At 42.8% G+C, this 27,055-nt stretch overlaps 1 protein-coding gene across 1 annotated transcript; it reads right to left on the bottom strand.

The window, feature by feature from the left end:
* On the bottom strand, positions 1–25,655 carry LOC143923721 (immunoglobulin kappa light chain-like). Its single transcript, XM_077447533.1, has 5 exons — positions 25,364–25,655; positions 21,450–21,767; positions 20,971–21,270; positions 13,210–13,329; positions 1–1,307 (listed from the first exon to the last, which is right to left on the bottom strand). Exons 1-5 carry the CDS (start codon positions 25,434–25,436, stop codon positions 1,153–1,155), a joined length of 966 nt encoding a protein of 321 aa, XP_077303659.1. The 5' UTR covers positions 25,437–25,655; the 3' UTR covers positions 1–1,152.
* Between the last annotated feature and the right edge of the window lie 1,400 nt (positions 25,656–27,055).

Raw genomic sequence — 27,055 nt, 5'->3', positions numbered from 1 at the left:
TAACATCAAAAATATTTTTTTATTCCAAATACTTAAATAAAACTTAAAGAAAAAAAAATCTTAAAGTGCATATACACTACTTTATACATATACAGTAGATTGTTAAAACCCTACAAATTTTTTTCTGAAAATATGAAACGCATATAAACTACAAGACAATCCATAAGAGAACATCCCAATCTTTATCCATCAGTACACTAACTGTTATTAATAAAACAATTCACATCCCATTCCTCCTCTTTGTCTATCTCTGGATCTAGAGCAGGGGTCCCCAAACGGTGGCCCAGGGGCCAGATGCGGCCCTTTGCTTGCTTTTATTCAGCCCTTGGGGCACTATTTTCATCCACTGATACAAAAAATAGGATATAATTCCTCCCAATGACACCAACATTGAGGAACCCATTCCTCCCAATGACATATCTCTCTGATTTCGAGGGACTGTCCTTGATTTCCAGCAAAGTCCCTCTGTCCTTTTTCTCACCCCATTTGTCCCTGGTCTGATCTATATAAATGTATATAAGATATGGTAAGGTAAGAAAAGATAAGGTATATATGATGTATATAAAATGCACTATTTATTTTTTTAAAAGTGTCTCATAATGCTAAACCTTTCATCCAAATTCTAAATTGCTGCATCTGTAAATTTCAAAAGCCAGTATAAAGGAATAGTAGAGCTAAAAAAAAAAACACTTGTGGGTTTAACTAATATTTTTTTTTATACAATTCTCCTTTGAGGGGGGTGTGATAGGGGGTGTGTCCTATGCCTACATACTTTTACTAATAGATGTCACTTGTTTCTATTTCAAAAAGTTGGGAGGTATGCCAATGACACTAATGATGGGGCACAATTCCTCCCAATAACATCAATGATGGGGTACAATTCCTCCCACTGACAGCAACGATAGGGCACTATTCATTCCACTAATACCAAAGATGGGGCATTGTTTATTCCCACTGAAGTCAGGACCTTTCTACTCTTAAAAGCCACAGTCTGGCCCCCCTTAAGTCTGAAGGACAGTAAACTGGCCCTTTTGTTTTCAAAGTTTGGAGACCCCTGATCTAGAGGATAAATTGTCTGCCAGTAAGGATGTGGTGGTGGTTTTGGCTTCCATGACTGCAGGACTTTGATCATCTGGTCTGCATTGTCCATGTTTATAGACCTGTGTCTTGTTGACTTGTTTGCCTCCTCCGGGGTGTGCCGATTTGATCTTCGTTCAAGTCTTCCACCTCTTCTGCATCATTTTGCCCGGACTGTGGGTCAATTCCTCCCCCCTCATTTGTTCTGTCATTTCTGGCAGCTCTGGCACCTACAGCACACATTTAAAAAAAGTTATTAAACATCATTAGTGTAAATGAAAATGTCAGTTTTATAAGAATACCGTATATAGCACAATAAAAGAATGATAAAACTGAATGTGACCCGTAGAAGCATTCAAAATGCCAAAAATGGATTATGGCAGGTTCAGATAGTTTGAACAAAGAAAAATGAGGAAGGAAAGAAAAAGCTACAAGGGTTAGTAGCAGACTGATATATGGTATATCCCTGTGCTAGAGGGAGTATATCCATGTACCAAAGGGTCAATACTGTAGCAAGAATGGAGAGCTGATGGACAGGGTTTTGTTTTGGTGATATGATTGCTTTAAGTGCAGCAATCTAGTTATCAACAATGGATATAAATCCACTTTGTGTGCTTCAGATGTCTTTGTGCGTCCCAACAGTGACATCATAATTGAGCTGTATATAGCCTATGCAGAGAACAGAGCTGTGGGAGGAGCCCAGCATGCTCCACCAACCCCACAGGCTGCCTGCAGAAAACTACAGGAGGAGGCGGAGACAAGACCAGCCCCCTTGCAAAGGGAGAGATCGGTCTTTATTACAGGAAATCTCACACTGGAATACTGCACAGATCTGGAAGAAATACACAAAGCATATCGAGATTCAAATAAGATGTCTCTTATATGTACGAAACAGTTACCTAGAATTAGAGTGAAGGGTATTGGTTTGGTGACCAGATTGCTTTAAGCAAAAGAATTCAGTAACCCAAATCAGCCAATCAGAAACCATCTTGTACTGCTCTGATGTCATCAGCAGAGTTCTAATTGGTTACTATCCCTTACTATTACTAGTAACCCTTTGTTGGCAGAGTCATCTCTATTTGCTCCTTTGCCTTTGATAGATACAGGAGCCTCCTGAGAGCCTTAGTATGACTGGAGGGTGAATATGTATTTGCTAAACTTCCACTACACTACAATCACCTAAAAGCCTCTCCATATGTCTACTCCAGAGATCAGCTTTAATCATACAAAGTTATTTTTAACAACTGTATGGTGCACCCTGAAACATATTTACTATACCTCCCAAATGTCCCTGATTTGGAGGGGCTGCCCTATAATGAAATCAAATCCTTCTGTCAGTACCTGTGAAAATGCATGTACAGTCATTCTGTGCAAATGGGGACAAAATCAAATATAACTATGCCGACACATTTTGGGGGGCACGCAATATGTTTCATGTTAGTATTACAGATGGGGTTAGTGTTAGGGTTGAAGTTATGGGAAGGGTTCATGTTGGTGTTACAGATGGGGTTAGTGTTAAAGCTGGAGTTATGGGAAGGGTTCATGTTTGTGATCTACAGATGAGGTTAGTGTTATGGTTGGAGTTATTTGAAGGGTTCATGTTGGCGTTATGGTTGGAGTTATGGGTTGCGTTCATGTTGGTGTCTTACAGGTGGGGTTAATGTTGGGGGGGAGTTATGGGAAGGGTTAATGTTGGTGTTATGGGTGGGATTAGGTTTGGAGTTATGGGAAGGGTTAATGTTGGTGTTATGGGTGGGATTAGGTTTGGAGTTATGGGAAGGGTTCATGTTAGTGTTACAAATGGGGTTAGTGTTAAAGTTGGAGTTATGGAAAGGGTTCATGTTGGTGTCTTATAGAGGGGGTTAGTGTTAGGGTTGGAGTTAAAGGATGGATTAGGATTAGAGTTATGGAGAAGGTTAATGTTATGGTTACACATGGTGTTACGGTTACAATTATGTTAGGGAAGGAGCTAGGTGTTGCACTCATCACTTCCGGTCGCGGCCGAGACCGGAAGTTCGGATCTGCTACGAGTTTGCTGTCATTTTTTTAAATGTAAGTGATATTATACTGTTCTATTAAAGCCATGTTTTAATACTACACATGAGAGCCCCCCTTGTTTTCTTCCATCCCATATGTACCACCAATCTTACTGGATATATCTGGAGAATTTGAGAAAGCAATAACTGTATATGTACAGCGGTATATAATTGAGGCTGGATGGATGAGGATGGAGTAAGATCTGGGTATATACAGCGCTTTTTTGCCATATACTTGAGGTGAGAGGCTGGGGGAAACTGGTGGTGCACAAGTTGAGCACTGAAGTTTGCAGTGGATTGTCACATATTGGAAATCACTCTAAAAGTCTTTTTTTGCATGGACTTGATTTTATGCTCACTTATTATATGCATGGAGTTTTTTTGATGATCACCGTTTATTATTGCATTTTGCACATTATTACTTATTTTGCATTTATATTTTTTGTATTTTTTGGAATTTATTTCACTGATGAATTTTGATTATATATGCACATATATGATTATTTGGTATATTGTATATTAGATGCACTATATTTATTGTTCCATTGGTACACTATAGTGAGACAGATTCACTCTTGCACTTGTAGTTTATTTATTTATTAATTATTGGTAGTTATTGCACTTTATAATTTTTAGGCAGCGCCGCATTTATTTATTCCATTTATATATTTTATGCTGGTGTAAGAGATCACCATTTCGTGCCGGCTGCTTCCTTAGTATATAATTATTTTTTAGACAATTATTAAGTAATTAGGTGGAGCGCATTAGTATTTTTAGTCATACACGGTTACAATTATGGGAAGGGTTCAGGTTGTTGTTACAGATGGGGTTAGTGTTAAAGTTGGAGTTAAAGGGAGGGTTAGTGTAACGGTTAGAATTATGGTGTGGGTTAATGTTATGGCGCGTATCCACGACTGGACTTTCCAGCAGAGTAGGTCTGACGGTCTTCCTGTCTGACTTTCGGCGGAGTTCTGACAGACCTTCCCAAACGAACGGACTTTGCCACACATGAACGGACTAAGTTCGTTCGAAAGTCCGTTCATTTTGAACGTGATGATGTAAGACGGGACTAAAAAATAGCCAGTAACCAATAGCTGTCCTTGTGTTGTATTTGGTCTGTCGGACCAGCACACAGACAAACTGTTTTCCCAATAGGAATTGAGTCCATCGGATAGATCTAGTCTGGAGGAAAGTCCGGTCGTGTGTATGCGGCATTAGAGTTACAGAGAGGTTTGTTGTTAGAATCGTAATTATGAAGAAGACTGATATTAGGGTTAGAGTTAGAGGGAGTCCTCTCCTTGTAGCCCCCACCATCTAAAACATCTTATGGTGATGGAGCAGCATTAAAGAGGAAGTACACCTTGATGGGTTTTACTTCCTCTTGTTCCCCTGCAAAGTAAAAGCATAATGGGCTAATATACATTTCATACTAGCCCATTATGTTGCACTTACCTGCAAAGGAAGCCAGTAACACTACCGTTGTCCCCGTTGTGTAGAAGCATCCATCTCACCCCCTTCCTTCCGGGGCCACGGGCTCTCTGACTGGCCAGAATCGTGTGACGTCAATCCCACATGTGTGTGGGAGCCGACGGTCATGGCACAGGCCCTATAGAAACGGCACAATCATGCTCTCTCTTTATTCTGCATGTGCTGATGATGCCGGCGCAAGTGTATATATTGGTAAATATCTCCTAAACCGTACAGGTTTAGGAGATATTTCCAGTACCTAAAGGTAAGTCTTAATATAAGCTTACCTGTAGGTAAAACTTGTTGTACAGGGCTTGCAACCACTTTACACCCAAAACCAAAAATGTAATATGAAATGTAATATATTGCAGTTTACCAGTCATTAGAAGTGGTGGCTGCATTCATTTTCTTTTTTAGACTTTTTCCCTCCGTTTTTTTCCTTGGTGACCTAGCCAGTAACACACCTCCTGTATTTGGTATTAAATGGATCTGTATAGGAGGCCGGAACAATTTCCACTCCCACAGATCTAGCAAATAAAAAAAAAATGGTATAATGGAAATTGTTCCGGCCTCCTATACAGATCCATTTAATACCAAATTCTTGATATACTTTAGTGAGTAGCACAATCCTAGTGATTAGGACATTCTATCTGCCCCTACCCCATGATTGCTATACAACCGATGGGTTTTTGGAAGTAGGACACCATCCGTTTGCAATGATGCTGTGTATCATCTCTTTTTTTTTTTAAAGGAACGTGTGATTTGTTAGTATTTATTTGTATCTACATTATATTTATCTGCCTTTCTGAAAAAATAAATCATTACGTTATATTACTGTTTAAGTATTGCCTGTTCATTTATACATATATACTTCTCTTGATAGAAATATATTAGCAAGCTCTTATCCAACCCCTGAAGAAGGAAGTAGATATTCTACAAAAAGGAAAAAAATCTTTTTTGTGGTTTCCGAAACATGTAGGGTTTTTTTCTGCATCATTTACAGTGTAATAATTATTTTGATTTAAAGTCCATTTATACATTGTACACTGCAGTATTGAGCAAACTGTATTTCTATATTGATATCTCAGTTCCACTTTATGCTTTTAGATGTCCATATTGTTATATATATATATTGTGGCAGCACGCAGGTAAAATCACCTGGTTGTATCCAGGATGGGAAATATGTGTGCCCTAGATTCAGGCTTTATGCAGACTTGTACAACTAGAAGGGAAGAGTTAATGAGCCCAGATGAAGTAAGTGGGCTCATTAAGACCTCTACAAAAAACCCCAGCATGCTTAGGGAGATGCTCCATCCTGGAACCAGTTTTGTGTTGTATAGACTGGGGCAGTGATGGCGAACCTTGGCACCCCAGATGTTTTGGAACTACATTTCCCATGATGCTCCACTACACTGCAGAGTGCCAGAGCATCATGGGAAATGTAGTTCCAAAACATCTGGGGTGCCAAGGTTCGCCATCACTGGACTGGGGAGTGTGACGCCTGTTCTGTGCGGTGAGTTAACGCCTGTGTGGCAAACCTCTACGACAGGGACAGGGACAGGGACTGGGGCAGCACAAGGCTGCTCTCAGTTGTTAGACAGGGAAATCTAAGTGTGTAGTTAGAGGTCAAGCTGACCAGGATTTATTTTCATGTTTTATTTTGTTTTGGCTGTTATATATATCACTGCATGTAGCATAAATAAACCGCATCTTTTGTTTTTTTGCACCTACAACGCTGTCTGCTGTGCCTGATTTTGTGTTGTGAACCCATCCAGGGGGTCACACACACCCGCTGCCGAGCGAACCCCCTCACAGTTGGTGGAGAATTTTGGCAGTTTTTTTTTTTTTAAGGCCAGCATGGAGGAGATACTGAGACAGCTGGCTCTAGCAAATGCCAATCAGCAGCAGACAAATGCGAGTTTACAAAGGAGCCTTGCAGCTCAACAACAGAGCCTTGCAGCCCAGCAGCAGACAAATGCGACTTTGCAGCAGAGTCTGGAAGCTCAGCAGAAAGCTCACCAGCAGAGTTTAGAAGCTCAGCAACAAGCCCAGCAGCAATCTGAAGCCCGCTTCATAGACCTGTTGCAGAAGCAAGAGCAGAGTTTTCAACAGAAAATAGAGACATTGATACAGCAACGTCCGCAGACCAATGAAGCAAGTGGTTACAATAATACCGCATCCTTTGGTGTGAGCCGTTTACTGACAAAAATGACTGGAGAGGATGATCCGGAGGTGTTTTTGACCACATTTGAAAGGACTGCTGAAAGGGAAAAGTGGCCTAAGGAGCAATGGGCTGGACTGGTGGCCCCTCTGTTAACTGGGGAATCGCAGAAAGCTTATTATGACCTAGAGCCTGACCAAGTAAAAGACTATGTGGTACTAAAAACAGAAATATTGGCACGGCTGGGTGTCACCCTGGCCGTCCGGGCTCAGCGTGTGCATAATTGGACTTTTCAGGTTGGAAAACCTCCCAGGTCTCAAATGTATGATCTCATTCACCTGAGCAGGAAGTGGTTGCAGCCAGAGACTTTGACCGCACCAAACCTTGTGGAACGTGTTGTCATGGATCGTTTCCTGAGAGCTCTTCCTACTGCCATCCAAAAATGGGTAAGCCATGGAGACCCAGAAAATGCAGATAAACTTGTGGATCTGGTTGAGAGGTACTTGGCTACAGAGAACCTGACCACCTCTTCCAGGGACTCACGGACTTTCTATCCTAAGACCAGATCATCCCCAGTGGCGGGTAAGATGACTCCAAGAGGTGAGGGTGGAGAGAGTGAGAGGGTGGGAGTTCTACCTAAGGTCTGGCGGGAGCAACCCAGGAAGCCCATGCTGCAAGAGGCAGCGAAAAAGATTATTTGCTACCGCTGCCGGCAAGAGGGACATATTGCAGCCAATTGCCCAGTTGTGGATGAGCCTATGCAATGTGACTTTATAAGGGAAAGACGTCAGTCGCTGTTTGCGACAGTTGCATGCACTGCCATTCGGGGACCTGAGAAACATTTATGTAAAATGTGTATTAATGGTAGAAATATTGATGTGTTGCTGGATTCAGGTAGCCTGGTAACATTGATAAAAGCTGAATTAGTTACTACAGAGGTCTCTGGGAAGAACAAGGTGGCTGTTATTTGTGTGCATGGGGACACCCGAGAGTATCCTGTAACTTCAGTGTTTTTTGAGACCCCCAAAGGTAACCTCTCTCATCAGGTGGGGTTAGTGTCTCACTTACCACATGATGCTATTGTGGGAAGGGATTTTCCAAAATTCTGGGAACTCTGGGATTGTCCAGAGCCCCCCACTGGTGCCCCTATAGACCAGGAAGATGACCAGAATTCCTCTGGGAGTGGTGAGGACTCTCCTGAATTTCCCTTGTCGGTATTGGCGGGGGAAACTCGAGAAACTGGGGAGGAGCCAACATCGTCAGATGAAAACATGCCGTCTGTGGAGTTTTCAGATCTTGAGGTTCACAGGGAAAATTTTGCCACAGAACAGTTAAAAGATCCCACCCTAATAAAGGCACGGGAAAATGTGGTGAAAATAGATGGCGAGTTAGTGAACCCAGATAAGACCTGCACTTATCCGTACTTCACTATGGAAAGGGACCTGCTGTATCGAGTGGCTCAAAGGGCAGAAGAAACCATTGAGCAACTTGTGGTGCCCAAACCTTACAGGAAGTTGGTGTTAGAATTGGCCCATGGGCACATTCTGGGAGGTCATCTGGGGACAGAGAAAACCAGAGAGAGGATATTGCAGAGATTCTATTGGCCTGGGGTCATGAAGGAAATAGAAAATTATTGTTCCTCCTGCCCGGTGTGTCAGAAGTCGGCACCTATGCCACATTTCCGTAACCCGCTGGTACCTCTTCCTATCATTGAGGTCCCCTTTGAAAGGATCGCAATGGATTTGGTAGGTCCGATAATAAAGTCCGCCAGGGGGCATCAGTACATTTTGGTTATATTGGACTATGCCACCCGTTATCCGGAAGCAATTCCTCTTCGAAATACCTCGGCCAAAACCATAGCCAAAGAGCTATCTCTTGTTTTTAGCCGCGTGGGTATTTGTAAGGAACTGCTTACGGACCAAGGTACACCCTTTATGTCCAGGGTTATGAAGGAACTATGCAAGTTGTACAAAGTGACACAATTGCATACATCTGTGTATCACCCCCAAACAGATGGGTTGGTTGAAAGATTCAACAAAACCCTAAAACAAATGTTAAAGAAGGTGGTGGATAGAGATGGAAAGAATTGGGACTGTCTAATACCCTACCTGATGTTTGCCATTAGGGAGGTACCCCAATCCTCTACGGGTTTCTCACCCTTCGAGTTGCTCTATGGGAGACACCCAAGAGGGCTGCTGGATATCGCCAAGGAAACTTGGGAAAATGAGAGTTCTCCTCACAGGAGCGTGATTGAGCATGTCGCCCTGATGCAAGATAGAATTGCATAGGTAATGCCAATCGTAAAGGAACATTTGACCCAAGCGCAGTTAGCACAGCAGAGAGTGTACAACCGTGGGGCCAAGACCCGTACTTTTTCCCCGGGGGATAGGGTCTTGGTGCTAGTCCCTACGGTTGAAAGCAAATTTCTGGCCAAATGGCAAGGTCCATACGAAGTAATTGAAAAAATTAGTGAGGTGAACTACAGGGTTAGACAGCCAGGAAGGCGAAAGCCGGAGCAGATCTATCATGTCAATCTGCTGAAAGCCTGGAGGGATAGGGAATCCCTAGTCACAGAGACTTTGTCACAAGCACAGCCTAATTGCTCAGTTCCTGAGGTTGGAATAGCAGACACCTTATCGAAAGCCCAACAACAGGAGGTTAAAGAGTTTGTACTTCGTAACAAAGAGATTTTCTCTGAGCTGCTGGGACAAACATCTGGCGTAGAGCATGACATTATCACCCCGCCAGGAGAAAGGGTAAAACTAAAACCTTATAGAATACCAGAGGCCCGACGGGAGGCAATACGTGGGGAGGTTCAAAGGATGCTGGAATTGGGTGTGATAGAGGAGTCCCAGAGTGACTGGTCCAGTCCTATCGTACTAGTGCCCAAACCTGTTGGAAGCTGGCGGTTTTGTAACGATTTTCGACAATTGAATAAAGTTACAAAATTTGACACCTACCCCATGCCGCGTATAGATGAGTTGATTGACCGGCTGGGAACAGCCCGATATATGACAACTCTTGATCTCACCAAAGGGTATTGGCAAATTCCCCTGGCCGAGTCGGCCAAGGAGAAAACTGCGTTTGTAACCCCAGATGGGGCATTCCAATATAAGAGAATGCCGTTTGGGTTACAGAATGCACCAGCAACGTTCCAGCGAAAAATGGATAAGATTCTGAGGCCCCATCAGAAATATGCTGCAGCTTACCTGGATGATGTGATTATCCATAGCACAGACTGGGTCTCACATTTGCCAAAAGTACAAGCAGTCCTAGACTATCCAGGAAGCTGGGTTTACGGCCAATCCAAAGAAGTGTACCATTGGACAGGAGGAGGCCAAATATCTTGGGTACATTATTGGGAGGGGGGTGATAAAACCCCAAGTCAATAAAGTCGAGGCCATACAGAGTTGGCCACGTCCCAACAGCAAGAAACAGGTACGAGCCTTTCTGGGAATCGCTGGCTATTATCGACGATTCATTCCCCATTTTGCTTCTCAGGCGGTGCCTCTCACCAACCTGACAAAAGGGAAAGAGTCGGTCATGGTTAAATGGTACCCAGAGGCTGAAGAAGCATTTCAGTCCTTAAAAACAGCCTTATGTAGCCAGCCAGTGTTGTACTCACCAGACTTCTCTAAGGACTTTGTTGTACAAACTGATGCATCAGACGTTGGGTTAGGAGCAGTGTTATCCCAGGTCTGGAACGGGGAAGAGCACCCAGTCATTTACCTCAGCAGGAAGTTGAGGTCCCATGAGGTAAATTACGCCACGATTGAGAAGGAATGTTTAGCAGTGAAGTGGGCTCTAGATTCCCTTCGGTACTATCTGCTAGGTAGACACTTTGACCTGGTGACCGATCACGCTCCTTTAAAGTGGATGTCTCAAAACAAGGAGACCAATAGAAGGGTAAATAGGTGGTTCCTGGCCCTACAGGAATTTAACTTTACAGTTAAGCATCGCCCTGGTGTTAAAATGGGGAATGTGGATGCTTTGTCTCGGATACATTCGTGTCTGACTGCTTGTGTTACAACCCCAAGGTTGAAACAAGAGGGAGGGGTATGTGGCAGCACGCAGGTAAAATCACCTGGTTGTATCCAGGATGGGAAATATGTGTGCCCTAGATTCAGGCTTTATGCAGACTTGTACAACTAGAAGGGAAGAGTTAATGAGCCCAGCTGAAGTAAGTGGGCTCATTAAGACCTCTACAAAAAACCCCAGCATGCTTAGGGAGATGCTCCATCCTGGAACCAGTTTTGTGTTGTATAGACTGGGGAGTGTGACACCTGTTCTGTGCGGTGAGTTAACGCCTGTGTGGCAAACCTCTACGACAGGGACAGGGACTGGGGCAGCACAAGGCTGTTGTTAGACAGGGAAATCTAAGTGTGTAGTTAGAGGTCAAGCTGACCAGGATTTATTTTCATGTTTTATTTTGTTTGGCTGTTATATGTATCACTGCATGTAGCATAAATAAACCGCATCTTTTGTTTTTTTGCACCTACAACGCTGTCTGCTGTGCCTGATTTTGTGTTGTGAACCCATCCAGGGGGTCACACACACCCGCTGCCGAGCGAACCCCCTCACAATATATTATTATATATACCGTATATACTCGAGTATAGGCCGACCCGAGTATAAGCCGAGGCCCCCAATTTACCCCCAAAAAACTGGGAAACCTATTGACTCGTGTATAAGCCGAGGGTGAGATATGCCTGTCCATCCCTGTGTGTGTGTCCATCCATCCATCCATCCCTGTGTGTGTGTGTGTCCATCCATCCCTGTGTGTGTGTGTGTCCATCCATCCATCCATCCATCCCTGTGTGTGTGTGTGTCCATCCATCCATCCATCCCTGTGTGTGTGTGTGTCCATCCATCCATCCATCCCTGTGTGTGTGTCCATCCATCCATCCATCCCTGTGTGTGTGTGTGTCCATCCGTGTGTGTGTGTGTGTGTGTGTGTGTGTGTGTGTGTGTGTGTGTGGCCTTGTGTGTCCAGCCTACCTGTGTCCCGAGCCTCCGTCCGGTCCCGAGCCTCCGTCCGGTCCCGTCCCGTCCCGAGCCTCCGTCCGGTCCCGTCCCGTCCCGAGCCTCCGTCCGGTCCCGTCCCGAGACTCCGTCCGGTCCCGTCCCGTCCCGAGCCGAGCCTCCGTCCGGTCCCGTCCCAGGATCACCGCTCTTCGTCGGCGCCCATTCCCCTGTTCAAATGCCGCGCCTCCCTGTCTGTGATAGGCGGAACACAATTTCCCAGCAGCCTGTGTTCCGCCTATCACGGACATCGTCTCATCCTCGTCCGTAGTACGAGGATGAGACGATGTCCGTGATAGGCGGAACACAGGCTGCTGGGAAATTCAGTGTTCCGCCTATCACAGGCGAAGGCGGAGCCGGAGGCGCGGCTTTTGAATTATAGAATGGCCGCTGTCTGTCTGCTCGACACGCTGATCGAGCAGGCAGACAGCGATGACTCGAGTATAAGCCGAGGGGGGCACTTTCAGCCTCAAAAAAGAGGCTGAAAATCTCGGCTTATACTCGAGTATATACGGTATCAATAAATGTATATATTGTTATACTTTTTGTATTTTTCTGACTATCCTGTTCATGGTCTCTTGCCGTATTATCCCTTGGGGCATTCTCCTATTTCCTATCAGTGCCATCTATCAGCGCCAGCCATCAGTCAGTGCCACCTATCAGTGCCCATCAGTCAAATTGTCACATGACATTAAAAAAAGTATCGGTAATCAGTATCGGCGAGTACTTGAAAAAAAGTATCGGTACTTGTTCTTAAAAAAATGGTATTGCGTCAACCCTAATTTGTAAGCACCCCTGTCAGTAGTAAATGGCTTGTCTCAACCCTGTAATTGTTACATCTGCAGGACAGCTTTTTCTTTTGAAAAACAACAGATTTACTGACCAGATCACCAGGTGACAAAAAGGGAACGAAAGCCTAAAAAAGAAAATGAATGCAGCCATCATATATAAGAACTGGTAAGCTGCAATAAAATAAAATAAATGTTTGATTTTGGGTTAACTAGTCTAACACTAATTTTGTCCAAGCAGCCAATCTCTCACAGGCGTGTTGCCTTCTTCCTTGGGTTCTCTCATAGTGATCCATTCATAAGCTGCTGAAACCTGTGCCTGGCTGATTTATATGTGTTGTATTTGTCTTGGCCAGGAATATTGGATCTTCTGGACTTTTCCAACCTCTTCTTGAGCTGACTCACAGTTGTGTACAGTATGTGCATTTGTCACCTCGGTAATACAGAATACCTTCTTTACCTTCCCCCAGCCACCAAAATAATCACATTTACTGACTTTATTTTATTTTGATGAATAAAAAATAAAGTTTCTGCAGAAATGTAATATTTGATCCATGCAAGCTAATGATCGAATGAAACAGGTGCAGCTTTGCCGTAGTCATGTGATATTTGGTTTCAAAGACAACACAGTTGAGTTATTTGAGATGTAGCCTCCTACCTTGTATTTGTTTCCACCAAAGACAACAAATGATGATTATGGCTACTGCCAACAGCCCACATGAGCAGCCAAGAATAATAGTTTCAACTTTATAGTCAAAGTCATTGGACATCTTTTCATCTGCAGAAAGAACAATGTTTACCTATAAATTAAACTTCAAGGTGTTGTATTATTTAATCACACAATAAATGCCGCAGATAAGCAGGAAAAACAGAGAGTAGGGATAGGGAAATGAAGAGCAGCCGCACTCCGTGAATGTACAATTCTCTCATTTGTCCCAGAGAGGTCAAAATCATAAAAATGGTTTCATACCAACTGTTGTTAATCCCTCCCCACCTAGCCCCAGTGTCCCTTTTAGCCAGTTTTTATGGCCCAGGTAGGGGACGGGCTGCCTAATCACAAGACATGATTAAGGGCCTGTCCTACTGGTTCCTGAATATTCCTAGAGACCAGGAACTGTCCATGACAGCTCAGTCTCTGTGCTGGGAGTGTGTAGTGAGTTCACTTTGAGCACAGAAATCTTGGCTAACCATGGATGCATATGTCTGCTGTGTGGGTGTTAAGGGCCACCTTCTTTGCTGCTGAACGTATACATTGCGTGGGCAGCCAGAAGATAACCCTTTTACCATTAGCGGCTGGTGAAGTTTTTGGGTGGGGGGCACCAGACCCCGCCCACCATGACCCCGCCCATCATTTTTGGCCCCTCCCACTTCTCATAAACCACGCCCCTTGTGTAATTCACCTAATCCGTCCCCTGTATTCCACTTCCTTCCACCCATAGTGTCACGAGTATACAGCTCAGATCACAGGACAGAGTATACAGCCCCAGAATCACAGGACAGATTATATATCTGGATAAAATATTGAAAATGTCAATGTTTAAACCAACTGTTAAAGAATGCAATAAAAGTACACACGAATCAGTGATTTTTTGTTTACAACAGCAAACAAACTCTTATGTCATGGGGAGATTCTGATGTGAAAGAGGTATTATTCTGATGGAAGGGTCTCTGTATATCACATAGTCCAGGCTCTATATTATACACCAGAGATGCATCATGAACCAGGCTCTACATTATACACATGACTCTGCACATCATATACCATACCAGGCTCTACATTATACACAGGACCCTGCACATCATATATAGATTTGTGGGTTGAAAATATCAGTCCAGCCTTTTGCATCGGAAGTTCGTCCTTTTACATAAAAATAAATAAATACATAAATAAATAAAAAAGCTTTAATATTGATTGGACCCTGGGCAAAAATTTGTATTTGATATGATATACATATGAATGGCCCCTCTATTATTTACATATCAATGCCACTGGTCCGCCGCTATTTACATATGAATGCCGGGATTTACATGTAAACACAGGGTCTGCACTCTGCAGGTGAGTTATCTGTACACAACAATAGGGCTGGGCAGCTTTAGTAACAGAACTTCACACTGAGATATTGGGACATAGCACAGGACTAAAACCTCAAGGGACAAGGGAATTTAAACTGGGATAGTTTGCAAGTATGAGTCAGCTGCTTGGGGACACACAACAATGCCAGGGCCCAGGGCAGCTGCCCCTTTTGCCCGGCCTTAAAGATGTCCCTGCCCTGGGTTTATGTATCTGACCGAGCAGTGATCTGATTCTTAAACGTTATATACAGCAAATGCCTTCTGAACCACTTAAGGACCAGCCTTGTTTTAAAATTTAGGTGTTTACATCTTTAAAACTGTTTTTTTGGCTATAAAATTACTTAGAAACCCCCAAACATTATATATTGTTTTTTTTTCTCACACCCCCTCTGGAGAATAAAATTGCGGTCATTGCAATACTTATTTTCATACTGTATTTGCACAATGGTCTTACAAGCGCACTTTATTTGGAAAAAAAATCATTTTTTTAAATAAAAAAATAAGATAACAGTAAAGTTACCCCAATTTTTAGATATATTTCGAAAGATAATGTTACGCCGAGTAAATTGATACCCAACATGTCACGCTTCTAAATTGCGCCCGCTCATGGAATGGCGTCAAACTTTTACCCTCAAAAATCTCCATAGGCAACGTTTAAAAAATTCTACAGGTTGCATCTTTTAAGTTATAGAGAAGGTCTAGGGCTAGAATTATTGAGCTCAGTCTAACGATCGCGGCGATACCTCACATGTGTGGTTTGACATTTTCATATGCGGGCTGCCGGGCGCAGTACTCACATATGCGTTCGCTTATGCACGCGAGATCGTCGGGACTAGGTGCTTTAAAAACATTTTTTTTCACAGTTTTAAAAAAAATGGTGTCACTTTTATTCCTATTACAAGGAATGTAAACATTCCTTGTAATAGAAAAAAGCATAACAGGACCTCTTAAATATGAGATCTGGGTCAAAAAGTCCTCACATCTCATATTTACACTAAAATACAAAAAAGGTTTATAAAATGTCTTTGCCAGCAAATTAACTGTGAGTAACAAGCAACATAGCAGACCATTACTTTGCACTTGCTGAGTAAGAATACTGCATGGCATGATGTGATCCTCCTGCAAGAAGCATGAAATTATTTGTTTCTTTTACAAATTGCTTATTGCTCTCTAATATTATAATTCCTGCACAATGCACAGCACACAGAGAGTGGTCTAGTAAAGGCTTAGGTCAGGTGCATTTGGCAATTAATTATTATTTACTTAATTATTTCATTTTTTTCACAGTCAGAGAGTCAATTATGCCACTCACTGTTTTGCAGCTCTGCTCGGGCTGAGGAACGGAGCTGCCGAAAGCCAGAAGTGACCTGCCTGTCTCTGAATGACAATGCTCCCGTCCGTAGAATCACAGTGATTTTGCGGACGGAAGCTAGTCGGCGTTCTACAGTGCGCCGCAAGGCGGGTTTTTAACCCGCAAATGAAGCGCCATTAGGGATGAGCTTCGAGTTCGAGTCAAACTCATGTTTGACTCGAACATTGCCTGTTGGCCTGTTCAGCGAACAGTGAACAATTTGGGCTGTTCGCAGCAAATTCGAAAAGCCGGAACACCCTATACAAGTCTATGGGAGAAATCTAAAGTGCTCATTTTAAAGGGTAATATGCAGGTTACTGTCCTAAAAAGTGTTTGGGGACCCGGGTCCTGCCCCAGGGGACATGGATCAATGCAAAAAAAAGTTTTAAAAACGGCCGTTTTTTCAGGAGCAGTGATTTTAATAATGATTAAAGTGAAACAATAAAAGTGTAATATTCCTTTAAATTTCGTAGCTGGGGGGTATCTATAGTAGCCTGTGAAGGAGCGCATGTTTCCCGTGCTTAGAACTGTCCCTGCACAAAGTGTCATTTGTGCAGGAAAAAAAGTCTTTTAAAATCACTTGGTGTGTTCTCTGTGTTAGCCGACAATTCATTCATTCATTGATAAAAAAAAAAAAAAGCATGGGGGTTCCCCTAAATTCAATTACCAGGCCCTTCAGGTCTGACATGGATATTAAGGGGAACCCCCAGTGTCAAATTTTTTAAAAAATTGACGCTGGTGAAGGGAGCCAGGGGTTCCCCAGTGACATATGGGTGACCCCGCCCCCTCTGATGTAACGGAAACCTGCGTTACATCAGAGGGGGCAGGGGTCACCCACACGTCACTGGGGAACCCCTGGCTTCCCTCTCCAGCGTCAGCGGGGCGGGGTCAGGTGACGGGTGGCCCCGCCCTCCTAATATAAGAAACGTCAGCACTGGGATCTCCGCAGTGTCTCCGCAGTGGAGACAGAAGACGGATGTATGGACAGCGCTGGACTGAGAGATCCCCCGTCGCTGGATATGATCATCCATCGCTGGACCCCGGAGATTCGTCGCTGGATAGCAAGAGTGGATTAGCACCGCTGGAATCTTTTTTTTATTTTTTTATTTTTTAATAAAGGAATTTTTCAAAAGTGTGTTTGTCTTATTTAACCATTTTTACACTTTCTTTGTGAAATGGTAGGGGTACCCCCTTACCATTTCAAACAGGGGGGCTGGATCTGGGGGTCCCCTTGTTAAAGGGGGCTTCCAGATTCTGATAAGCCCCCCGCCCGCAGACCCTCACAACCACCGGCCAGGGTTGTGAGGATGAGGCCCTTGTCCTCATCAACATGGGGACAAGGTGCTTTGAGGGGTCTAAGACCCCCAAAGCATCCTCCCAATGTTGAGGGTATGTGGCCTGGTACGGTTCAACCTGCCAGGTTGCGTGCTCGGATAAAGGGTCTGATATGGATTTTTAGGGGGACCCCCACGTCAATTTTTTTTTTATTTGATGCGGGGTTCCCCTTAATATCCATATCAGACCTGAAGGGTCTGGTATGGATATTTAGGGGGACCCCCACGTCAATTTTTTTTTAAATTTGACACGGGGTTCCCCTTAATATCCATGTTAGACCTGAAGGGCATGGTAATTGAATTTAGGGGAACCCCCACGCTTTATTTATTTATTTATTTATTTATTTTTATCAATGAATGAATGAATTGTCGGGTAATACAGAGAACACTCATTGAGTGTTCTCTGTATTACGGGGAGCCGACAATATAGCACCAAGTGATTTTAAAAGACTTTTTTTCCTGCACAAATGACACTTTGTGCAGGGACAGTTCTAAGCATGGGAAACATGCGCCCCTTCACAGGCAGACTATAGATACCCCCCAGCTATGAAATTTAAAGGAATATTACACTTTTATTGTTTCACTTTAATCATTATTAAAATCACTGCTCCTGAAAAAACTGCTGTTTTTAAAACTTTTTTTTGCATTGATCCATGTCCCCTGGGGCAGGACCCAGGTCCCCAAACACTTTTTAGGACAGTAACTTGCATATTACCCTTTAAAAAGAGCACTTTAGATTGTGAACGTTCGAGTCCCATAGACTTTAATAGGGTTCTAAAGTTCACACGAAGTTTAGGTCTGTTCGCAGGTTCTGGTGCTAACGGAACAGGGGGGTGTTCGGCTCATCCCTAAGCGCCATGGATGCAATCTTGTGATTGCATCGACGTGGCGCTTCTCATAGTGCACTGCGACCGGCGCCACAGTACACTATGTTAAATTGTTAAATTAAATTTTTTTTTTAAATGTCTTAAAGGACCCATTTTTATTTCTTTTTCTTTTTTGTTTTTTAGACTGAGGGGGGGGGGCACCCGGGCGCCCCCTATGGATGGGCCGCCACTGCCTTTTACCCCAGAGGAACCCTTGAGAAAGTAACATATGTTGTGACGCAACGCGCTGGAGGAGCTCTGTGACGTCACTTCCGGCTACGGCCGTGACCGGAAGTCCTGTTGTTGTGTTTTTTGCCTTACGTGCTGTTTTTTGTCTGGCCTGTGCCGCCATTTTTTTATGTAAACCATTTTTTTTTATAAATATGAAAATATATTTTTTAAGAGTACTACACCATGGAGGACCTTCCTTTTTTCTTTTGTCTGTGATATCGTGGTGTTTGGTGACATTCCCATTAGGGCAAGAAGAGATCCTGGAGATCGGGAACCAGCACAGTCACCCTCTGGACGTTTGAGAAGGATCCTAAGCCACTGCCACTACTTTTGATGCACTACTAGACCTCTCTGGGGTATTTTTCTGGGGTAAGGGGCTGGTACCACTGGGGGAGGATTGTATCAAGCTATATGTGTTTTTTCTACATTCCAAAGTGGACTGCTGAATTTGCCTTTTGATGGACTCCCATACCTGTTCTTTCCCCTCACTTTCATTTGTCATACTAGGAAAAGAGTGATATTATTGCAGGAATATTTTCTTTGGATTGTTTATATTCTGTGGATTTTATTTTTCCAGTACTGCACTTTATATTTCATCTACATTGCACCTTATTTAAATAGAATTTTTTTTTCTCACATCAGTATTTATTGCATTTATATTGATTTAGATCATGTGTTGTGGGATTATCATTAATATTTTTTGAACTTACTTATCACTGTTTATGGATACATATATCCCTTGTTGATAACTGGTGAGATATTTATTCACCTGTTTACTAGAGTTAAATAGCGCTACTTCACTTATACACAGTGGAAAGCATGCCCCTTACATTGGTGATCAGTGGGAAGAATGCCCCTTACATTGGTGGTCAGTGCGAAGAACGCCCCTTACATTGGTGGTCAGTGGGAAGAATGTTCCTTACATTGGTGGTCAGTGCGAAGAACGCTCCTTACATTGGTGGTCAGTGGGAAGACTACTCCTTACATTGGTGGATAGTAAGAAGAATGTCCTTTTTACAGACAGCTAAAAAGATAACAGGTGTCATAGCATTGGGCTTTTCAAATGGCATTGGCCCCAGAACTATGCAAGCACCCAGAATGTGCAGTCAAGGGAGGCATGAAATATGAAAGATGAGGTTATGCCAAGTAAATAGATACTTAACATGTCACGCTTTAAAATTGTGCACACTCGTGGAATGGCGCCAAACTTCATTTCATTTCAATTTTTTTTTACAGGTTACATGTTTAGAGTTACAGATGAGATCTAATGCTAGAATTATCGCTCTCGCTCTAACAACCTGCGACGTATATGTAACCTGTGTGCATCTGGCTCTGATACCAGCCAGTGCCTCACTAGCCACTGACCTCACCGCACGTCCCTGGCAAGCACCATCAAATCAGATGTCAGTTATCCACAGCCCAAGGTCCTCTAGCAACCTCCATAGGAACCCAAGGTTTCCACAGAACCCTAGTTGGCTGTTCGAAAACCATCATCTTACCTATGAATCTGTTGCAAATAGCACAGGCCTGTTGATTTTTATTTATTTATTTTTATGCTCCCTAAACAATGGACACAGTAAGGCTCCATTCATACCTAGGCGTTTGGAATTGCCGCGATTCTGCCCGCGATCCCAGAATCGCGCCAAAATGCAAGACGCGATTGCAATGCCATTACTTGTTAAAGGCACCCCAATCATGCTGTGATTTTGCTGCAGCAAAATCTCAACGCGTGAAGCTTGTCGCTCAAAAAGGAGCTTCTTTTGGGCGACAGCATTGCGATTTTGCATCTCTTGCAGCGCGATTTCTGGGGAGACAATCGTGTCAAAATCGCACCGCAATTGGGGTGCCATTAACAAGTAATGGTATCGTGTCCCACATTTCGCGCCATGATTCTAGGTATGAATGAAGCTTCACAGCCGGTTTCCCTTACCTAAGATGCTGGCACCTGGACCTGAAGCTGATTGAAGAATTGGCTTGGGTGAGGACATTGCTGGATCCCTGGACAGGTAAGTGTCCTTATATTAAAAGTTAGCAGCTACAGTATTTGCACCTACTGACTTTAAATTTTTTGGGGAAGAGACTGGAGCTCCTCTTTAAGACAAGATTGCAAGATGTAGCGTAAACCACCAATCTGGAAGAAGCTTTAGGCTGGGTTCACACTTATGCAAAATGGATGTGGGTTTCCCCCTGCTGCATGGTGCTTTGCAGATAGTGTGAACTCAGCCTTAGGCCAACCATTCTTGTCCAGGATTCCTCCAGGGATGTTGCTTGAACTGTGGTTGATTTATCTCCCATCTGATGATGCCTCCAAAGTTCTTGGGCTAAAAGCACTTGGCAGAGCAAGCAGCATGACACCAATGATCTTTTAAGCTGTCTGTACGGGTTGCATTTTCCCTACTGACCAACAATGTAAGGGACATTTTTCCCATTGACCGTGAATAGGATTTAGTAAGGGTTCCTCAAGACCTGAAAATTATTTTAGGTGTTCCTCTAACGTAAAAAAAATAAAAAATAAAAAAAAGGTTTAGAAAGGCTAATTTAGGCAAAATAAACAGCGTCATTACCTCCATATATCAGTTGAAGGTCTTTATCCAGAGGTTTAATTAAAGACACATGTTGGACTCTGCAGGAGAAGTTCCGCTTTCTGTCCTCCTCAGTGAGTCTTAGTATTATCGAGCTGTTTATACTGTATGTCCCATCCGGATTGTTTTGAAGTTTTCCTTCTAGAACATTGCCCAATGGTACTCCATCCCAAAGCCATGTGATGTTAATGTCCACCGGGTAGAATCCAGAGATTTCACAGCACAGGAAACTCGTTTTATTAATCATGACAAGATCATTAACAACTGTGATCTTCGGAGCAGCTGTTAAATGAAAAAGTACAAAACCAGTATTGCTAGGTCAGTTCTAATGTATATAAAAAAATACATGACTACAAATGTATGTAAGCTATTGTTTACACATTCCTCATGGAGTATACACTTATATATCAAACATGGGTGAAGGTCCTCTTTAATGTGTGGACACATCTAATATACTGTACCTTGAATGGTCACTGTAATCGTTTGCTGTTGGAATTCTTTATAGCTCACTGAACATTTGTAGATTCCACCATCTGCCACAGATATGTTAGAGATCCTCAGATTTGCAGTGCCATTTAAAGCTTGGTCCTTATCCATGTAATATTTGGATGTATTATACCCCGCTGAATCACCAGTTCTTAGAATAACTGAATCTTTATAATACCAAATAATAACAGAACCCTTGAGATCTTCATCAGATGTGAATGTGCAGGGAATGTGAGCATCTGATCCGAGGGTGGCTGTATATGTAGAAGGTCCGGTCATCTTTAGATCAGCATCTGCATGAGATGACAATAAATAAAGTGGCTATGTCTGTATGATAAGATAAATACACACACCGCATGCAATCAAAAGGGAGCCTAGTGCTCCAAGTCATTGGTTCCTTTTATGAATATACAGCAGTTGCTAGGAATGTTAAAGCAGAACTCCAGCAAAAAATAAAACGATTGACATGAATAGTCCATTAACCCTTTAACCTTCTGCTCCACCGTTTGGTAGAGCACATTTTGAGTCACGCTAACTCATTGAAAAATGTTGACTTTAAAAGGTTAAAAGACAACGTGGCAAAACCAATTTTGCTGCAACATCCAGGCTCAAAACAGAAATGTTCCATGCAGAACTTTTTTTTTCTGCCACTAGATGTCCTCATTCGGTATGGGCAGCATCTGCATGAGATGACAATAAACAATAAATAAAGTGGTTATGTTTGTATGATAAGATAAATATACACACCGCATGCAATCACAAGGGAGCCTAGTGCTCCAAGTCATTGGTTCCTTTTGTGACCATACAGCAGTTGCTATCAAAGCAGAACTCCAGCAAAATATAATCTGGGTCATAATATGACCTAATTTCTGTGAGCCCAGGTTACCCTGAATCTACACCAGTCTGTGATTGGATAGTGGAAAGCGATGCAACATGAGTTCATCTCTCCATCAGCATGTTTTTTGTCAGTACATGAACAGACTGGCTACCTGTGCTGCTTCTTCCTCTCACACTCCAGCCCTGCCATACAGGGACTGCTGTAGGCTGAGACCAGGTCAAATATGCTAGTATTTAACCACCGCTCCAGAAGGTTTACCCCCCACCAGGCTATTTTTTGCAATACGTCACTGCGTTATTTTAACTGACAGTTGCTCGGTTGTGAGACGCTGCACATAAATTAAATTTATGTCATTTTTTTTCCATAAGTAGAGCTTTCTTTTGGTGGTATTTGATCACCTCTGTGGTTTTAATTTTTTGCGCTCTATAAACAAATAAAGTACAGTAGGTGACCGCGATATTGTGTCAATCTCGCCGCTTTTATCAGTGAGATTGACACCCTGCGAGCCCTGTTAAGGGACAAGCATCGCTGACATTGAGGCCGGGTTCACACTGGTGCGGGGATCCGAATTGGATTCCCGCCAGTACCAGGCACTGTATTTGGTATGAATCTCCACGCCAAATTTAAAAAAAAAACGGCATGGGTTCCCCCTCCGGGGGCATACCAGGCACTACCAGGCATTTTTTTTTTACTACATTTCTCTTTTCTTCTTTTTACGATTTGAGTCACACTGTGACTAGAGCAATATAATGGTACCATTGTACTACTCTGGGAAAGTGATCAGGATTTTTTTTTTTTTTTTTTACACATTATGATTGCTTATAGCAGTGTATTACATTGCTGTAAACAAACATTTTACTAAATAATTTGCCCCAGAAGAAGTCCTTGTAGTGAAATGCCCCAGAAGAAGTCCTTGTAGTGATGAAACCAGTCAGGCTAGAGCTTCATTTCCTGTCATCGTGTTTGGAGGACACACGTTTGGAAGCCATTGTTGTCTGATATTTGCTGCTGTTCTTTACTTATTTCCATGTAAGTGCATTACCTTCACACCTAAATCTTGCTGGAAAAAGGTTTTACACTATTTGGCGTTCACCTCTTATTTGGAGTATACAAGCTGATATCTTGGTTGGATTGAGGGAACTCAACGTCTTCCCCGTTGGCTGTCTGGAGCTTTTGCCAAGTGGATCTCTGAACAGATTTGGAATATCCCAGATACACAAGCCTATGTTGATCTAGCGTAATGGGCAGTCAATGCTCTCTGGTAAGAGCATATCTTGAATATTGGTGGTGGTCTCACAAGGTGGTGGAAGTTGGTAACACAATAGTCAAAATATGTCACGTTTGTGACCCTTTGGACTCACTTGATGTTATATATGCATTTTACATATCTAGCGCAACATATTTACTTTATTCATATTATATGGTGATAATATCTCACTTTATTGTTGCAGCTGCAATTTGTTATTCATCACAAGTGCAGTTTATTTTTTGTTTTCTGTTTTACAAAATAAAACTGATTCATTCAGTTTGTTTTGTTGTGATTAGCTGTGATTTGCCAGAGCTAATCACATAGTACAGATGAACTGTGATTTGCCCTGTCTGTACCATGTGATCACATTGACCAATCACAGCTAGCAACACAGTTGTACACAATGGATGGCATTAAATCAAGCCATTTACAACTGTCATGTGATATGCTGTGATTGGTCAACTGGCAGCAATCTGGTACACTGATTAGTCCAACTTTGTCTGGTGGACACAGCCGGTAACAGATCGCGTTGCTGTGCGGCCCCTTCTGAGAGGACCTCACGTGACGTCCACTCATTAGAAAGCGCCCGCACAGCTGTCAATCTTCTATAGGCCAGGCAGGAAGGTGTTAAGTAATAACAGATACAGATGACAAATATAATAATAAAAAATGTAACAAGAATACTTAGCTATAGATGCCTTTTTCGCCTAGGAGTCCCCGACTTTATGCCGTGGCACAGATGATCAAATCAGATACATGCATAATTTTAGCTAACTCACTATTACAAGTTTTAGCTGTAGTATATACAGAACTAGTGTGTGAGTAAATGACCAATCATGATTTTTTGGAGAGTGATATCACCTTTTAGGAAGGATAGTGGGCTCGACCATATAGTCAGTTTACAATGCTATTCCTATAGCATTAGGTCAGTTAAAGTAAAGCATGGAAAATGTACTTATATGGCCCCTTAACCAGGATTTGGAGACTTTCTTATACATTAATGAGCCACAGCAAATGATAAAATAATTTTCTCCATCACCGGGGTAACTACAACAGGAACGTGTGACTGTTTTTTTACCTTGACTATCTGGTATTATATGTCAAAGGTTATCCTGAACCCAGCTTGTGGTTTATCTATAGTGTGACACCCCATTTTTGCCTATCCGTTCAGATTAAGTTTATGTGTTTACATTATTGTATAAATAATCATATTACATAATATATACTGGACATTTATATCCATGTGTGCCAATAAACTCTTCTGTTATCTTACCCATAAGAAAAGTGTCCATGACTGAATTCTACTAAACCAAGAAACAGAGGTTGATAGACAATGGTCAGAACACAGAAGATGAAGGCTACATTCACACTGTTGCATGTTGGGAACCCATGCAAAATCACACACTTCGAAGAGATAGAAAGAAATCGAATAGATAGAAAGAAAAAAAAAAAAGAAAAAGAAGTAGATAGCTTGAAATAAATAGATAGCGAGAAATATATAGAAATAGCTAGAAATATATAGAGATAGCTATAGATAGATAGATAGATAGATAGATAGATAGATAGATAGATAGAAATGAGAGCTTAGCTTCAGCTGATAAATAGAAAAAGATAAACAGAGATATAATACAGACAGACTTCAGCTGCTCTGAAAAATGAAGAAATTAAGTTTACTTCCAAGAGCACTTGCAGTGCAAAGTGGATTTTCCTTTAGTAAATAACCTCCTAAGTCCTTTGTTCAATACCTCCCAAAATATAACAATGATGCAATGAATGAACAAACATGATTGAAACAAACTGACCTGCATAACAGAGAACCAGGAGGAGGACGGCTGCCTGTCCATAACCCATCTTGTTCTGAGGGCTTCTTGCCATTTATTGTTTTTGTTTAAGTTGCTCAGGTGAATTTACTTTCGATATTTCTTACTAGTCTTTCCGGTTAGAGAAGTAGAAAGGCATCTGATGAATGCCAACCTAGCACACAGAGTGACATCCAGGTTTTGTATTCAGGTGACATAGAAATTCATTCTTCTGAAACCATCGGTCGTAGAGCAGGTCACGAGCAATGTCGGGTGGAGAAGTTTTAGGATGGGGGACACCAGACCCCGCCCTTTCATGTGAACCCTCCCACTTCCCACAAGCCCCACCCCTTGTAGAATCCACGCACTCCGTCCTCCGTATTCCACTTGCTTCCACCCATAGTGTCAGGACTCGTATGCAGCTCAGCATCACAGAACAGAGTGTATAGATCAGCACCACAGATAGTATATAGATCATCACCACAGATAGTATATTATTATTATTATACAGGTTTTGTATAGCGCCAACAGTTTGTGCAGCGCTTTACAACATGAGGGCAGGCATTACAGTTACATTACAATTTGGTACAAGAGGAATCAGAGGGCCCTGCTCGTTAGAGCTTACAATCTAAAAAGGAAGGGTCGGTTGATACAAAAGGTAATAGCTGTGGGGGATGAGCTGATAGAGGAAGTAAAACAGTGTTAGTTAGAAGCAGGATAGGCTACTTTGAAGAGAAAGGTTTTCAGGGATCACCTAAAGATGGATAGATTAGGGGACAGTCAGACAGATTGGGGTCGGGAGTTCCAAAGGATAGGAGAAGCTCTGGAGAAATCCTGGAGGCAAGCATGAGAGGAGGTGACAAGGGAGCTAGAGAGCAGGAGGTCTTGGGATGACCGAAGAGAGCGGCTTGGTTGGTATTTTGGGACTAGTTTGGTGATGTAACTGGGGGAAGAGTTATGGGTGGCTTTGTAAATTATTGTTAGTACTTTGAATTTTATTCGTTGGGTGAGTGGAAGCAAGTGGAGGGATTGGCAGAGAGGGGTGGAGGACACTGAATGGCTGGTAAGGTGGATGAGTCCAGCAGCGGTATTCATTATGGACTGAAGGGATAGTCTATGTAAAGGTAATCCAATGAGGAGGAAGTTGCAGTAGTCGAGGCAATAGATGACCAGGGAGTGAATTAGAAGCTTGGTGGTGTCATTAGTTAAAAAGGGGCTTATTCTGGAAATGTTGTGGAGGCTAAGGCGGTATGATTTGGACAGGGATTGTATGTGGGCCTGAAAGGACAGTTCAGAGTCTAAGGTTACCCCCAGCACCCTGGCATGTGGGGATGGACTGATAGATGTGCCATTGATCTTGAAAGAGAAGTCAGGCGAAGGGGCACGTTGGGGAGGAAATATTAAGAGATCGGTTTTAGATAGATTAAGTTTGAGAAAGTGATTTGGCATCCAGGCTGATATGTCTGTTAGTAGATCAGTGATGCGTGAGGAGATTGATGGGGTTAGCTGAGGGGCAGAAAGATAGATTTGGATGTCATCAGCATATAAATGGTAGTGAAAGCCATGGGAGGCTATCAGCTGACCTCAGGGAGGACGTGTAGATCGAGAATAGTAGAGGTCCAAGGACAGGACCTTGGGGGACTCCAACAGAAAGGGGAGATGGAGAAGAGGAAGTGGAGCTGTAAGTGACACTGA

This window comes from Lithobates pipiens, unplaced genomic scaffold, assembly GCF_037356315.1.
Source record: "Lithobates pipiens isolate NorthernLeopardFrog02 unplaced genomic scaffold, aLitPip1_a1.2 Scaffold_22, whole genome shotgun sequence".
NCBI lineage: Eukaryota > Metazoa > Chordata > Amphibia > Anura > Ranidae > Lithobates > Lithobates pipiens.
The sequence above is the reverse complement of the archived record's forward strand: the minus strand, read 5'-3'. Positions and strand labels throughout refer to the sequence as shown.

What these genes read in the sequence shown, in the direction of transcription:
- LOC143923721 (XM_077447533.1), bottom strand. Translation starts at nt 25,436, where the DNA reads ATGGCAAGAAGCCCTCAGAACAAGATGGGTTATGGACAGGCAGCCGTC. An exon ending in GATTACAGTGACCATTCAAG is followed by an intron (nt 21,271 to 21,449) that starts GTACAGTATATT and finishes TTCATTTAACAG; the next exon opens with CTGCTCCGAAGATCACAGTT. An exon ending in TTGGTGGAAACAAATACAAG is followed by an intron (nt 1,308 to 13,209) that starts GTAGGAGGCTAC and finishes TGTGTGCTGTAG; the next exon opens with GTGCCAGAGCTGCCAGAAAT.